General features: G+C 37.8%; 2 protein-coding genes across 3 annotated transcripts; one reads left to right on the top strand and one right to left on the bottom strand.

The window, feature by feature from the left end:
- Positions 1-2,217: 2,217 nt before the first annotated feature.
- On the top strand, positions 2,218-10,421 carry LOC103703506. Of its 2 annotated transcripts, none has more exons than XM_008786381.4 (10): positions 2,218-2,438; positions 3,828-3,923; positions 4,104-4,178; positions 5,171-5,239; positions 5,766-5,842; positions 6,282-6,370; positions 6,523-6,652; positions 9,734-9,824; positions 9,949-10,014; positions 10,126-10,421. In XM_008786381.4, exons 1-10 carry the CDS (start codon positions 2,277-2,279, stop codon positions 10,243-10,245), a joined length of 975 nt encoding a protein of 324 aa, XP_008784603.1. In that variant the 5' UTR covers positions 2,218-2,276; the 3' UTR covers positions 10,246-10,421. The 2 variants fall into 2 exon arrangements, with proteins under 2 accessions (XP_008784603.1, XP_008784611.2); XM_008786389.3 differs by having other exon boundaries at positions 2,233-2,438; positions 3,828-4,002.
- LOC103703498 (stress enhanced protein 2, chloroplastic) lies at positions 10,344-12,262 on the bottom strand. The gene is made up of 2 exons (XM_008786370.3): positions 11,879-12,262; positions 10,344-11,065 (listed from the first exon to the last, which is right to left on the bottom strand). The coding sequence occupies exons 1-2, from the start codon at positions 12,173-12,175 to the stop codon at positions 10,796-10,798; spliced, it is 567 nt and encodes a 188-aa protein (XP_008784592.1). The 5' UTR covers positions 12,176-12,262; the 3' UTR covers positions 10,344-10,795.
- Between the last annotated feature and the right edge of the window lie 1,025 nt (positions 12,263-13,287).

The following is a 13,287-nucleotide window of genomic DNA, read 5'->3' as shown; positions in this document are numbered from 1 at the left end:
AAGTATTAACATATATCCATACGGATGCTTGCAATACACTTGAACCATAACCTAACTTATGGCTAGAATTTTTCCCTTTGAAATGAGAAAGTTTTTAGCTATGCATAATAATGGGTTATTTCCTCAAAAAATATGTAGAATAATGGGTTCCATCAGGGCCGGGCCGTCATCGGCCCAATTGATACAAACTTTCATTGGATTGGGATCCAACACTGCCTGACCTAAGCCTGCTATCTCTATCGGACGCGTAGCTCGATCACAGAGGCAAAGAACCGGCCCCAAACACCTGTACTTTAAAAAAAAAAAAAGGATCATTGGGCATCGATGATTGAGTAACTGGGAATTAATTCAAATTCTTATCTAATAATAAAACAATCAATTACATCCCTAAGAGTTGAGTCAGTTAACAATGCCGATATAATTGCAATTTAGATAAATAAATTCTACAGGTGATAAGTCAATGATAAGTAAGATGTGTAAGACTTTCTTTATATATAATATATATTATATAAAAGTATGTTGATATGTAACATATACCATATGTACAGGTCACTTCATGTCAGTTTCAAGGATCTAGTGCAAAAGAACTGTACGTCTAGAATTTTAGTTGGGTTCATCTCCAGTTGGGCCTTGAACTTTTGTTTCCATAATCATGGTTGTGTGTGATTACATCTATCCCGAATGCATCGTTGCTTCATGCACTGCATGGGACCTATGCACTCATGATTATCATACAAATCATGAATAGCTGTAATTGGAAAACTGACTCCATTTATTTTATGTCCAAACTAAAGAGGATCATGTGCTCCCAGAATATTAAATCAAGGTCAGACCATTTTCATCTCTATTTAGCTTGGACCATTTCCATCCCTATTTAGCTAGAGATTGAGACTCTAAATTGTTTTCAGACTTGAAGCATATTTCTCATTAAAAAAAAAAATTGTAAAAACAATTCATTATATTGTTTGTTATTTTTACAGAATTTTTGCACTCTTCAAGTTCTTAGATGCTTTTACCTTCTTGTAGGCCTAGAATCAGGCGGGGCTTGGTCCAGTTTCTACCAACTCGAACTTGGTCCGAAAAAGTTTTTGACTTTTAGGCCAGGCCGGATTCAAACCCTGAGATGAGCCAAGCCCAAACCTGGGCTCCGTCCGAAGTTCAATTAGGCCAGCCCAGAGAGTGGGGAGAGAGAGTACTTGAGGAAGGAGGTATCAGGTATGTGGAATAACAAAGATGTTTTTGTCAAGCCAAGTTAGATCTCATTCTAGGCTTGGGCTTTATGCCGGGTTACAGGCCGACTTCGGCCGGGCTTGGGACCGGCCTAGCATTAGCCAGAGTCTCGACTCGAAATTCTTGGACTATTTTCAGGCCCAAGCCTGATATGAACTACATTGAGTCTAGTCTATAGGCCGACCGAAAGCCAGATTGGCCCAATGGGCTCTGTGCTGGCGTAGAGCCACTTCCAAACCTTCCTTCTTGGGTGCTTTTATCTCAAGCCCTATAGGTAGACTTTAGCTTTTGAATGAATTACACACTCAACAAATATGTATAATTCAATATTAAAAGCACTTGCATTTATGGACCATCTTACCATTTACCTCTATATATGGGGACCTTCAAGCCTTTGGTGGAGCATGGGAAGACCTACCATCTTCGAGAGGTCAATGCAGCCATTAAAAACGAGCTCTTATTTGCTATCTCGAGACACCAGCTTACGTCGGTCATCATCCATGAGAGCCACCCCAAGCCCTTTGGTATCAACTTCATCATGATCGCAATGGCCAAATCATCACCACAACAAATATTTTGTGGTGATGGTCGTTTCTTGTCAGCAATAGACTTATTTTGTTATGGTTATGTTCTTCCTATGCATCTGGATTACATAGCAAGGGCTATTAGAATTTTTATTTTACATATTAAAATAATTTATTTTTTAATTAATTAATCGAGAGAGAAAGGGTTGGATGACTGAAAGAAGATAAATCAATTAGCTATCCATTGAGATTTAATTTAATGTAATGATCAGGGTTAGAGGAGGATATGCCGCTCAGAACCACTCAGGTAGGCACAAACAATCCACGCTAAAGATCACTGACCTGAAGTCTCTCAACTTTGTGAACTACTAATGCAGTTGCTGCGAACCTGCGAGCCGGAGGTTACCTCACCAGGTGGGGTCGGCACTCAAAGTCGGCATCATAAAAGGCTTCCTGTGGCGCGCCTATGGCGTTATCCGTTTGTCTCTCTTCCAAAGGCGGGAGAGCAACGAAGAGCGAGCGATGGCCATCCCTCTCCCCTCTCTCGTCGTTCCGCGAAGCCGTAGGTCTCCTCCCTTGGAATCCCATCTCAGGAGCTGGCAGGTTGTCAAGAAATGGCGGATTGGAGCTTCTTCCGCTGCCCCTGGGGTCGATCTGAAGGCCCTCGAGGCCGCCATTGCCAAGGTCCCTCTTTTATCTGTTCCGGCGCTCTTGGATCTCGTCTAATTTTTTGATAGATCTTTTTTGTCGTTTTCATTTCGAATTGATGCTCTTTCTAGGGTTAAATCTCTGATGAATGTGTTCTTCTTCTTCTTCTTCTTTTTTTTTGAATAAAAATCTTGTCTTGGGGTGATTCGGCTCCTCGATTGGATGGAGAGAATCGTGTGAAATTTCTAGGGTTTAAATGTTTCCTAATCTTATGAAACTGTTGTGCTAGTGGAAAATCACGAATTTCTGATTTATCTTAAGTTTCCAAATCTAATTATTAGAAAATTTTTCCATTATTGTAAGTGAGAATTCTATAGATACTGAGGAATGGTAGTATTGCTTTTGTGTGGTTGGTTTTAATTGATGGATTATGGCTAACTGTGGAGTATATTCATCGATAAAGTGGTTGTCTGCATGGAGATATTGTACAAGTCATGCTGTAAAGAGCAGTTAGCACCCTGCCATTTACTTTGCATGCGACACTGGTGAAGAGGTGCCCCTTGAGATACAAAATACCACTCAATTAAAAATGGCTAGCACTTGCCTATTTGTATTGTGCCATGTGTTGGTTACTGCCTCTTGTGGCCTATCTCATATTATTTACCAGCAAGGCAGCAATGGGGCTTGACTATTAGGTTGACTACTTATACTGAATGAGAAGGACACCTAGTTAGTGCTTAAAGTGGGGAGCGAAGGAAAAGAAAGTGTACATAAGGAGAAGAAAAAAAAAAGAGAAGAGAACATTGAGGTGACTGATGGAAGTACTTCATGAATCTTCATTATTTGAATTCGGTGCAAGATAAGACAACAAAAAGAAACACTACAATCCGACAAGATATATCCAAGTGATTTATGTAGTTTGATAATATGCCCATGTCCAAAAGGGAAACAATTTTGATGCTTTACTACATAAGGAAATGACTTGCAAGTACGAAATCTGAACCTGGTCTTTTGTCCACATGAGTTCTTTCCATATCCGCTCGCTGGCTTTCTGCAGTAAGCTTTGCACCATCCAAACTTTCATCATTTTATCTCAATGGTATAAGAACATAATTATATTGTAAATTGGTTGGTTAGGCCTTGCAGTTTGTAATGGTCAAGGTTTCCGTAGTTCCAATCTTACGAAGGAAAGATTCGCCAGGTTTGCAGGCAGTCATAAATTCTTAACTAGTCGTTGGTTGGACCTGCACAATCAAAGTCACACCCCATTTTTTATTAGTTTGCTTCCTTAATGCATTGAGAAAGCTGCTGAAAGTCTTATACTCTGAACTTTTGGGAATTATTTACTGTCAAGGATCATTCATTTTCATCAGCTATTAATGTGCCCACAGCTGAACAGAATATGATGCTAGCCTTTTTATGCAGAAAGATAGTAATGCTGTTAAAGAGATACTTGATCAGCTAAGCCAAATTGGTTGGGCCAAGAAATGGAGCTCTCAACCATATGTATCACGTCGTACGGTCAGTCTACCATTACAGTGAAGTTCTGGGCAAGTGCTGCTCAAACACTAGATACATCTACAATCACATATATATACATGTACATTACTCACAAAAATTTGCTTATTGCATTTATGTAATTTATTATGTGGTTAGGTGTATGATATGACTATTATAAATTGGTTGTGAAAATGTATGCAGACATCCCTTCAGGAACTGGCTACTCTGGGAATAAAAAATGCAGAGAACCTTGCAATTCCAAGTGTTAGGAATGATGTAAGCCCCATGATACATCGAGATCCTGTTCCATGCTGTAACTTTCTACATAAATTGCAGTATCTCTGATTGTACTTAAATTAGCAAAAGCACTGTAGATTTTTTTTGTATTAGAAATGTTAGGCACCACTTTGGCTATTAACTATTGAACACAAAGCAAACATTCTCATCTTATGTAAAGTAAAAAATTGGAAGCAGTCAAGGGTCCATGAAATGATATTGCTCTATTTGTATAATATTTGGTCAAGGTACTTTATTTTACCATAATTTTCATTCCACTTTTAAGACTATTATATATATATATTTTTTGAATGTAATGGAGCGCAGGGCCCACCCAAATTTTATTAAGGGTACGAAATCAGCATGTCACAAGATTTAAACTACGAACATGTTGGACGAGTAAATAATCAGTTATAACAAGTCTACTACCCCAAATCTCCACCATAATACTTAATGGCTGCATTTGGTTCAGGAACACAGCACGCATAAGGCCTGCAACAAGTCTGATGCTTGCCAAACAGCTTTCAACAAACGGGCATAAGCAAAGAATAGTTATTGTGGGTCAAACCTTCTTATGCCAGGCATAATTACTCCAAGGAAAGCTGTCATAAACTATTCCTTGCGTAAAGTCCACTGTTGCTGCCTCCTACCTCTTTGTTCTATGGACAAAAACTGCCTCAGCCTAGAGTTATTCCAGAAACTATAGCCAAACAAAAATAGTAATAAATTGTGGAATAACTATTCCTGACAGGCATAACTATTCCTATTCCACATTTTATTATTCCTGAAACAAATGCAGACTATATGTTTAATGTTTCTAATATGATTTGATCATCCAATTGCCTAGGGAAAATTATGAGTTCAGTAACTGCACCTTTTCCATCTAAAGACATTAAAGTGTCAAGCTCACGAGGCACATGCCTGTTTCACTTCTCTCCTTATGTATGGTGGCTTGAAATTTTGGGTAATGGATATGATCTCTGGTGATGCAGGCAGCTTTTCTTTTTACGGTAGTGGGAACAACAGGATTTCTTGGTGTCATTGCTGGTCAGCTTCCTGGGGTACTTCTTAATGTTTTTATACGAACTACTGCTTTCAATGTGGTATTTAAGAGCTAGCATGTGAATTCTTTGCTACTTTATCAAAGAAGCACGTCTGCTTTTACTCTAAAGAAAAAGGTGATGAAACAAACATATATTGTTGCAACATGTTGTTTAGAATATTTGCCTATTTATTATGTTATACAATTATGTTGGAGCACAAGAATTTTAGTTTTGAATTTTTGATGTTCCCTTGCATTTTGTACAAATTCATCAATTCACATATTGTTATGGGTACATCTTAGATAAAGATGTGACTTATATGTGTTATAGTTTATGCAGAATTTCTTCAATCAAACAGTAGGCGCCAGTGTATCTGTATACCCATCATTCACTAACTTCAGTTTTATGAACTCATTCTTATTTTTCCTTGTGCTCAAAATTAAATTTACAGAATATTTTAAGAAAACTTAGCGACATCAAATTTCAGTTTAGCTTTTCATTTGATTTTGGATTGCGTTATCCTGCTAACTCATTGATTTTGCAGGATTGGGGTTTCTTCGTGCCCTACCTAATCGGGAGTATCTCGTTGATTGTTTTGGCCGTAGGGAGCATTTCTCCTGGGTAAATGTTTCATCGTATTTTTATACCTCAAACTTTTTTTCTTTTGTTTGTCGATGAAGGTCCATGGACAATTGGCTACATAATGGAGTCATCCCTAACCCCTTAACCCCCACGAAGGCAGGATATACCCTATTATAACGAACAAAGAGACTTTATACGATCAAGCTAAGCTTATGCTTTCATATTTCAAAATAAATTGAATCATATATCTTTTAGAAACTTTTCAATATTGAGTAAGCCAAAGATGATTGAGGTCTTCCCAATCTCTTCATTTTTGGAGGGAAAATGTTATTGCCACTCTCAAACCCTACTACTCTCTGTCAGAAGTTCAGTTTAATACATTCTGTAAATGATCAACTGAGTTTCTAATATTTTGTAATCAGATAAAGAAGAATTGATAATGTGCCAACATCTCTAATGCAAATTTTGTCTTATTCAGCCTTCTTCAGGCTGCAATCGGTGGGTTTTCTTCATTTTTCCCTGATTACCAAGAGAGGATTGCTAGACATGAGGCTGCTCATTTCTTAGGTAAATTTCATTCATTTCATTCATATAACATAGCCAGATAATTATTTTATAACCTCACAATGCTGTCTATATGCATCTTGCACTTACAATCTTTATCTTCTCTTCTGGATCCTGTGCATTTGCATGTTCATGATGTTCCCATTGAATCTCAGTTGCCTACTTGATTGGCTTGCCTATCTTGGGATATTCGCTGGACATTGGAAAAGAACATGTCAATCTGGTCGATGAGAGTTTAGAAAAGCTGGTATACAGTGGGCAACTTGATGATAAAGAACTGGACAGGTACAAGGTCAATTCTAACACCCTATCCACTTTCAACTGGAACCGTTTTGTGCGTATCTCCAAAAGTAATCACTCTAAATCCCTTGTTCGTGTGAGTCCTATTTTATGGTGTATAAACATGGAATTCAAATCAGAATCTGTCTGCTGTGTTTGCATAGATGTGTAGATAACACATTTGCTCACTCCAAAAGCAGCAAGCTTGAAACCCATTTGATTGTGTGGAATCCTTGAGTAGATCATATCCCGGTCCCCTTTGCTTTGACCTGCTTTGCATTTGAAATTGTTGCCATCATCAGATTAAATGTGCATATTCTAAACAACTTATGTTTTAGCCTTTATTTTCTGAATCTTGTATCATTCTACTGAAGATTGCAACTTTTTCAAGATTTGAAAATTTCTAAAATTTTCAGTTTATTCATTGATGTGATTTTGTCGGATTTTTTGGCATGTGGAACAACACAATCATTCATATGAAAGTTATGCTTGGAGTGATTCTTAACGAAACAATGTTTTGCAGGATGTGTCTTCTATGTTTTAATAATTTATGATTTTCAGTCAACTAGCAAACATGTACCTGCAAATGCGTGTTCAATTAGGAAGCAATATAAGAAGAATTATTTCAAAATATTTTAGTGTACCAGCTCAAGGTAAATATTTTTGGCATGGGCTCGGAAAGGACTACAATTTGAACGATTATGTGAATTTTATTATCTCAGTTAGTTTGGAGAACTGCCAATTTCAGCAAAGAATAGTCTTTAATTTCACCAAGAATTAGAAAGGTTTAGATCTCAACTTTAAATATTATTAGAGTTTAGGTTTTATGAATAGCCACGATGAATCATCTTAAGTCCAAGAATCTGAAAGGCTTGTTGGGAGAAATTGTATGTGCTTACATGGTGCTTCTATATATGATTTGGATGAATCCAATTCAGACTGGCTTGGCCAAAATTAGTATATCTAATTCAATTAGTTTATGAAATCAATAATTAACGGCATAAGGAGAAAGAGTTGTGGGTGGTTGGATGGGGGAAACAATGTGTGTGTGTGTGTGTCTATGTAGAGAGTGAGAGAGAGGGAGAGAGGGGGAGAGAGAGACTATGCGCATTATATTAATTCCTTGAAAAAGGAGTTAATGATTCACAATCATTGATAGACTGTCCAAATTCAAGATCCAAAGTATTGAATATGATCTACAAAGTAAAAAACAAGCATAGAAATCAAAATTCATGTGTTTTGGTCCATTTCAAAAAAATTTTCTAGAGCTTCCTGTTCTTCGAAACAAGGGGAAGGGTCTTCTTCGGCAGATCCTCCTTCTTCCTATTTAGTCTCCTTTATTAGAAGTTGTTTCTACACCACTTTCTTCCTTAATTTCTCCCCTATCTTCTGTTTCTATGGTTTCTTTCATTTTCTGTGACAATAGGCCTCTAACATATGCATCAAGTTGATGCAAAAATGAACGATATCAATTGCACTAGTATGGTAAAGTATATGATAGGACACATAAATTGGAAAAACCACTTTATAAATCAAGATCCACACATCTTAAATATATGTAGATTTAAATTCATTGGGTTTTGATGGTTAGATCATAGTAAAACATAGTGTCATGTTATTAAAATCATCTATTTTTACACCTATTTGATGATAAGGTTAGAGACCACCAAAATACATGAATTTTGGTTTTGGGATATTTTTTATAGTGCAGATCGTGGTCGACGGTTTAGATCTTGAATTTGGATAATCTATCATTGATTTTGAATATTTAGCTCATTTTTCAAAGATTTAACATAAAGTCTATTACAACTATATATGTACATACATACATACATACACACACACTACCGAAGTCGTTGGCTGCTTTTTTGTAGCACGCAAGTCAGAGTGAACATCTTCTATTTTGCGAATCTACAAGCCATAGTTGTCGAGCAGATAGGTAAAATAGAGAAACTTGATGACTCGATATCCCTGGCGAACATAGTAGCTGCTACATTTTTGCTTTTTCAAAAAAAAAGCGTTGGGCTGGACCAAATAACTTATATATATATATATATATATATATATATATGAGAGAGAGGGGCTAGAATGCTTCTGAGAGCATTTGGCTCCAAATTCTTTCCAATGGAAATCAATGTAGGGCCTTTCAAAATGAAAATGAATACCGTTAATAATGATCTATGATATATAAAATGGCTAAAAATCAAAATCACATTTTTAAAGGTCTTTTATTCATACATCAAATGAAAACAAAATTGACAATTTTAATGATATAATAACATATTTTAGTTTGACCAATAGCATATAGGCATCAAAAAATAGTTGAAATTTAATCTGCATATATTTTGAAATATATGGATCAAGATCAACAGGGTTGATTTTCATTTTGAAAGGCCCTTCATTGATTTCCAATAGGAAACTTTTTGTCTCAAATACATTCAGAAGCATTCTAGCCTATATGTGTGGGCGGGTGGGTGGGTGTGTGTAAAAGAGAGCTTTTTTTTTATTTTGGCAGTAGAGATGGGCCCAAGCAATCTTCAAAAGAAAACCATATGCAGCAGGAAGAACCGTAATCTCTCAACATTGGATTAGGATTTGTTGCTTGGACTTTGGATAGATCAAACGAGAGCTGGATCTAAGCGTCAAAGCATTATATCTCTTGCCACAGAGCCTTCTGAGTGATCCAAAGCAATCTCAGAATCCTATGGAATGGGAAGAGTATTTGTATAAAATATGGAGAATATTTATGCCATTGTGGATGGTTATGATTGAATTAATATAATTCGAAAGCTATGATTGTTTTCTAGATAGAAATTTATCAGCACTTTTTTATAGCATAGATAAACTATAAAACAAGGTTATCAATCTCTTATCAATACCATCTTGGTAGTATCAGTACTCCTAGTATGGGGGTTGTTTAGGTGTATGCTCAATACGCCGCTCGTATTGTATACTAGTTTGGTACAGTATGGTAGTATGGTACACCCAGTATGCACTGATACAGACCTGTACACTGTCCCATGGATAAAAGATCACACTTTTAAAGTTGGCATTCTTGGTATTTTACCATTGAAATACTATCATCAGGTTGGCTGTTGTGTCAATGGCTGGACTTGCAGCAGAAGGTCTTAAATATGATAAGGTTGTTGGTCAATCAGCAGATCTTTTCACTCTTCAGGTATTCAAAACCTATTCTGATTTCTTTATCTTAGTTTTCCAAGCAGTTCCAATAGTTCAATCTCAGTCTTCATCAGAATGGGTTGGAGCCTGTGCCTATGATGAGAATTTTCTTTTCTTGCCAGAGATTTATAAATAGGAGCAAACCACAAACTAGCAAGGAGCAGCAGAAAAACCTAACTAGATGGGCAGTGAGTTTCTGAGCCATTGTGGCTAGATACCCTCTTGACATATTAATTTATATAAGTCCATGCGTGAGCATATTATCATAAATTAACTCTAAAAGCTTAATACCTGCACAGGTCTTGTTTGCTGGATCACTCCTGAAGAACAATGCTGTAGCTTATGAAGCTCTAATGTCTGCCATGTCAAAGAAGGCTAGTGTATTGGAGTGCATCGAAGCAATAGAGAATGCTGCTTAAACGTTAATGTTTGATCAAAACTCTTATGATTTGTTAAACAGAAATGAGTTCAGCTACTGTTATGTCACTTCACAATTTGATTGCTTCACAGTTGGACGTGGCAAAAGGAAATTTATTGTATAGGTCTCTCTGGAAACATTTTACATAGTATGATACTATAATCTTTTGACAGGAAATGCTGGAAAATCTCTCCACAGACTGCTAACATGTTCAAACCCAATAATTCCTCTTGTTTATATGCTTGTATCTGTTCGCTTGCAAGCTCCAGATCTGCCCCCACAGCAGTTTCCCAATACACAGGAAGGGCTTTTCCAACCCCAGCATACTATGACTGCAAATAACGATCCTATTGCTCCGAAGTACATCTGGAATCAAGTACCTGTAGATATATCTACTTAATGGAGTAACTATGCTTTCCACCACCACCCCAAAAGGCTCTTTTCTACTGCCTTTTTGTTACACAAGCATACACCAACGATGAATGGATCCCTTCAAGCACTCGTTAGCTACTTTATATAATTTTGTTTATATCAGTACCCTTGAGAACGAGTTACATCTCGTCAGACCAGTCACTGAGCTCGCTCTCGTAGAACAAGGCTTCAACTAGGTTGTCGATGAGGGAATCGACGAAGACGTTGCATCCTATAGTGAACATCCCGCCAATCCGGCTCCGAGCGCTTGAGAACCATGCAAAGGTGGCGGCAGAGGCGACAACAGCCACGCACACCCCTGCTGCTTCGGCTATCTGTTGGAAGTCCAGCTTCTTGAAGAGGGAGTTGCCCGTCACCACCTCTATGGACACTGCTGTGGCAAACGCAACCTATAGCAGAGAACATGAACAGTTAGATGGGTAATCATGAATGGAACAGGAATAAATGGAACAACAAAGACAAATACAAAAACAAAAAAGGTACAACTTTCAAATCCAGTGGAGGCCTCTGGGCTCTTATTCTAAGGTCAAGCTTGACTGGAGAATTTCAATCTCCACTTAGTGCTACTTCTTAGGGCTGAAAGTGGGTCAGGTAAACTCTGATTAGATCCGAATTGATATTATAATTATAATTCATTATCTAGTCTTATAATATTACTTTTTTAACAAGACGATTTTTTTTTTTTGTTGCTCAAGCAATATATTTTTAGATTGTCAATAAAGAATTTCCGAAAGGATGATGCTAGCTTTTGCAATAGCAGTTATTCAACACACACTCTCTTGCAGCTGTTCAAGTCTTGAAATCTATTAAAATTTGTTTGGAAGATGGTTTTTTTATTAATCTATTTATTATTTTAAGCTAAGACCTCATAGTTTTGTTTCAAATCGTCTGATGGAGAGAGCAGGAAGGTTCTGAATCCAATCCACCTAAAACTTAATACACCTAAAACAAGTGCATGCCTCCATAACCTGAATTGTAGGAAATCTTTTGAAGTTAGGAAATCTTTAAAGTTGGGGTACATGGCAGATTTTCATTGGTTGCACAAACTCTCTACACGCTAAGCCTGTTTTCTGCCATCTACCCAAATTGTATCAAATTCATACTTCTTTTGTTGTAGAGGATCCAGTATTAAAGCCCCCGGCCCGGTTCTTTCTTTCTCGCAAGGAAGAGCGGGTAATTATAAATAGCAGGCAAGAACTCACCATGGCGAGGCGACCGGAAACGATCTCGAAGTCGTGGCTCTTCCGCGAGCTCTCGATGTAGTCGGCGAGGGAGGCGAAGAAGGGGGAGGATTCGGCGTCTTTGAGAGTCCTGATCACGCCATCGCGAGCTCCGGAGCCGTACGATCTCAGCGTGCAGAGGCGGGGCTGGAGCACGATCTTCCCGCCCTCCGGCGAAGGGTCCGCTGCTCGGAGCCTCGGGATCGCCGGCGATTCCTTCCTCGGGCCCCCCCGCCCGAGCTCGCAAAAGATCGCCCGCGCGGCGCCGGCGGCGGCCATCTGGGGAGATGTGGAGGAAAGAATCGCCGAGAAGGGATTGTGTGGGTGGAGGCAGAGACAAAGAGACGGGCTCCTGGAATCTTGCGTCCTTGTAACGTAAAACAGTGTCGTTCGTTCGAACACGATCCGATTTAATTCAGGTGAGGTTACCTCCAACCAGCCGCCGAGTCTGACACATGAAATGTCTCATCCTCGACCAAACGAAACGGATAGAAATTCGAGCATCTCCAACTCAACCTTTGACCCAACATCTTCAATCTTAACTGGAATCTTCTCACATCGTCTAGGTTTGGTTAAGTCGAGAACAAGTCGAGCACGTGTGAGTCAAAACAAGCCAATCTGCAAAGCTTTAGGCATATAAGTTAAATTGGAGGTTATTTGACCCCAAGTTCTGCTTGAAATTCAAAGTTATGTCTGGACCAATAAAATATTCAATGACTATTCAATTGAATTTGATCAAAAACTAGATTAGCATTTTTCAATATGGCCAAAATGCAAGTTGACAAAGTGTAATGTAGTCCTATTAATTTGAATTGAAATTTATTGATCATTCCAAGTTAATTTGTAAACTATAAGAGTAACATAAAATCCCATTGTGACTAAAACATACTTACCACACTTCAAACAAAATATCGGTAGTAGCTGTTATGTGTTTAACTAAATTTGATAAATAAAAATTAAGTTGGAATAAAAAACACACCACCACATGAATAAATCCGTATCTAGCCTAATTACGGCATATCTTTACTCAAATCTCAATAATTTGTTGCATATTCAAATAATTTAATAGGTTAAGGACTAGAAATATAAGTAACCCTAACTACTTCTGTACACTTAACTTATTTTCGTTATTAGTCAAAAAAAAATATATTTGGCTTACTGAGAATTGTAGTGATTTCTAAATAGCAAACATTTAGCCAAGTTCAATAATTTCAAATGGCTCAAACCAGAATTCAAGTTGGGTTTTGGCCGGTTTATTGTTAGAATATTATTGCAGTCATGATAAAGTTAACCATGTTGATAATATCATCTGAATATTAATAGTATCCACTTAAAACGATCAAGACGTAGAAATTTCTCACCTGCGGTCAGCGGATCCGGGTCCTCGGTTG

Source organism: Phoenix dactylifera, chromosome 6 (genome assembly GCF_009389715.1).
Source record: "Phoenix dactylifera cultivar Barhee BC4 chromosome 6, palm_55x_up_171113_PBpolish2nd_filt_p, whole genome shotgun sequence".
Classification (NCBI taxonomy): Eukaryota; Viridiplantae; Streptophyta; class Magnoliopsida; order Arecales; family Arecaceae; genus Phoenix; species Phoenix dactylifera.
Note: the sequence above shows the minus strand (reverse complement) of the source record. Positions and strands in the feature narration are given on the sequence as shown.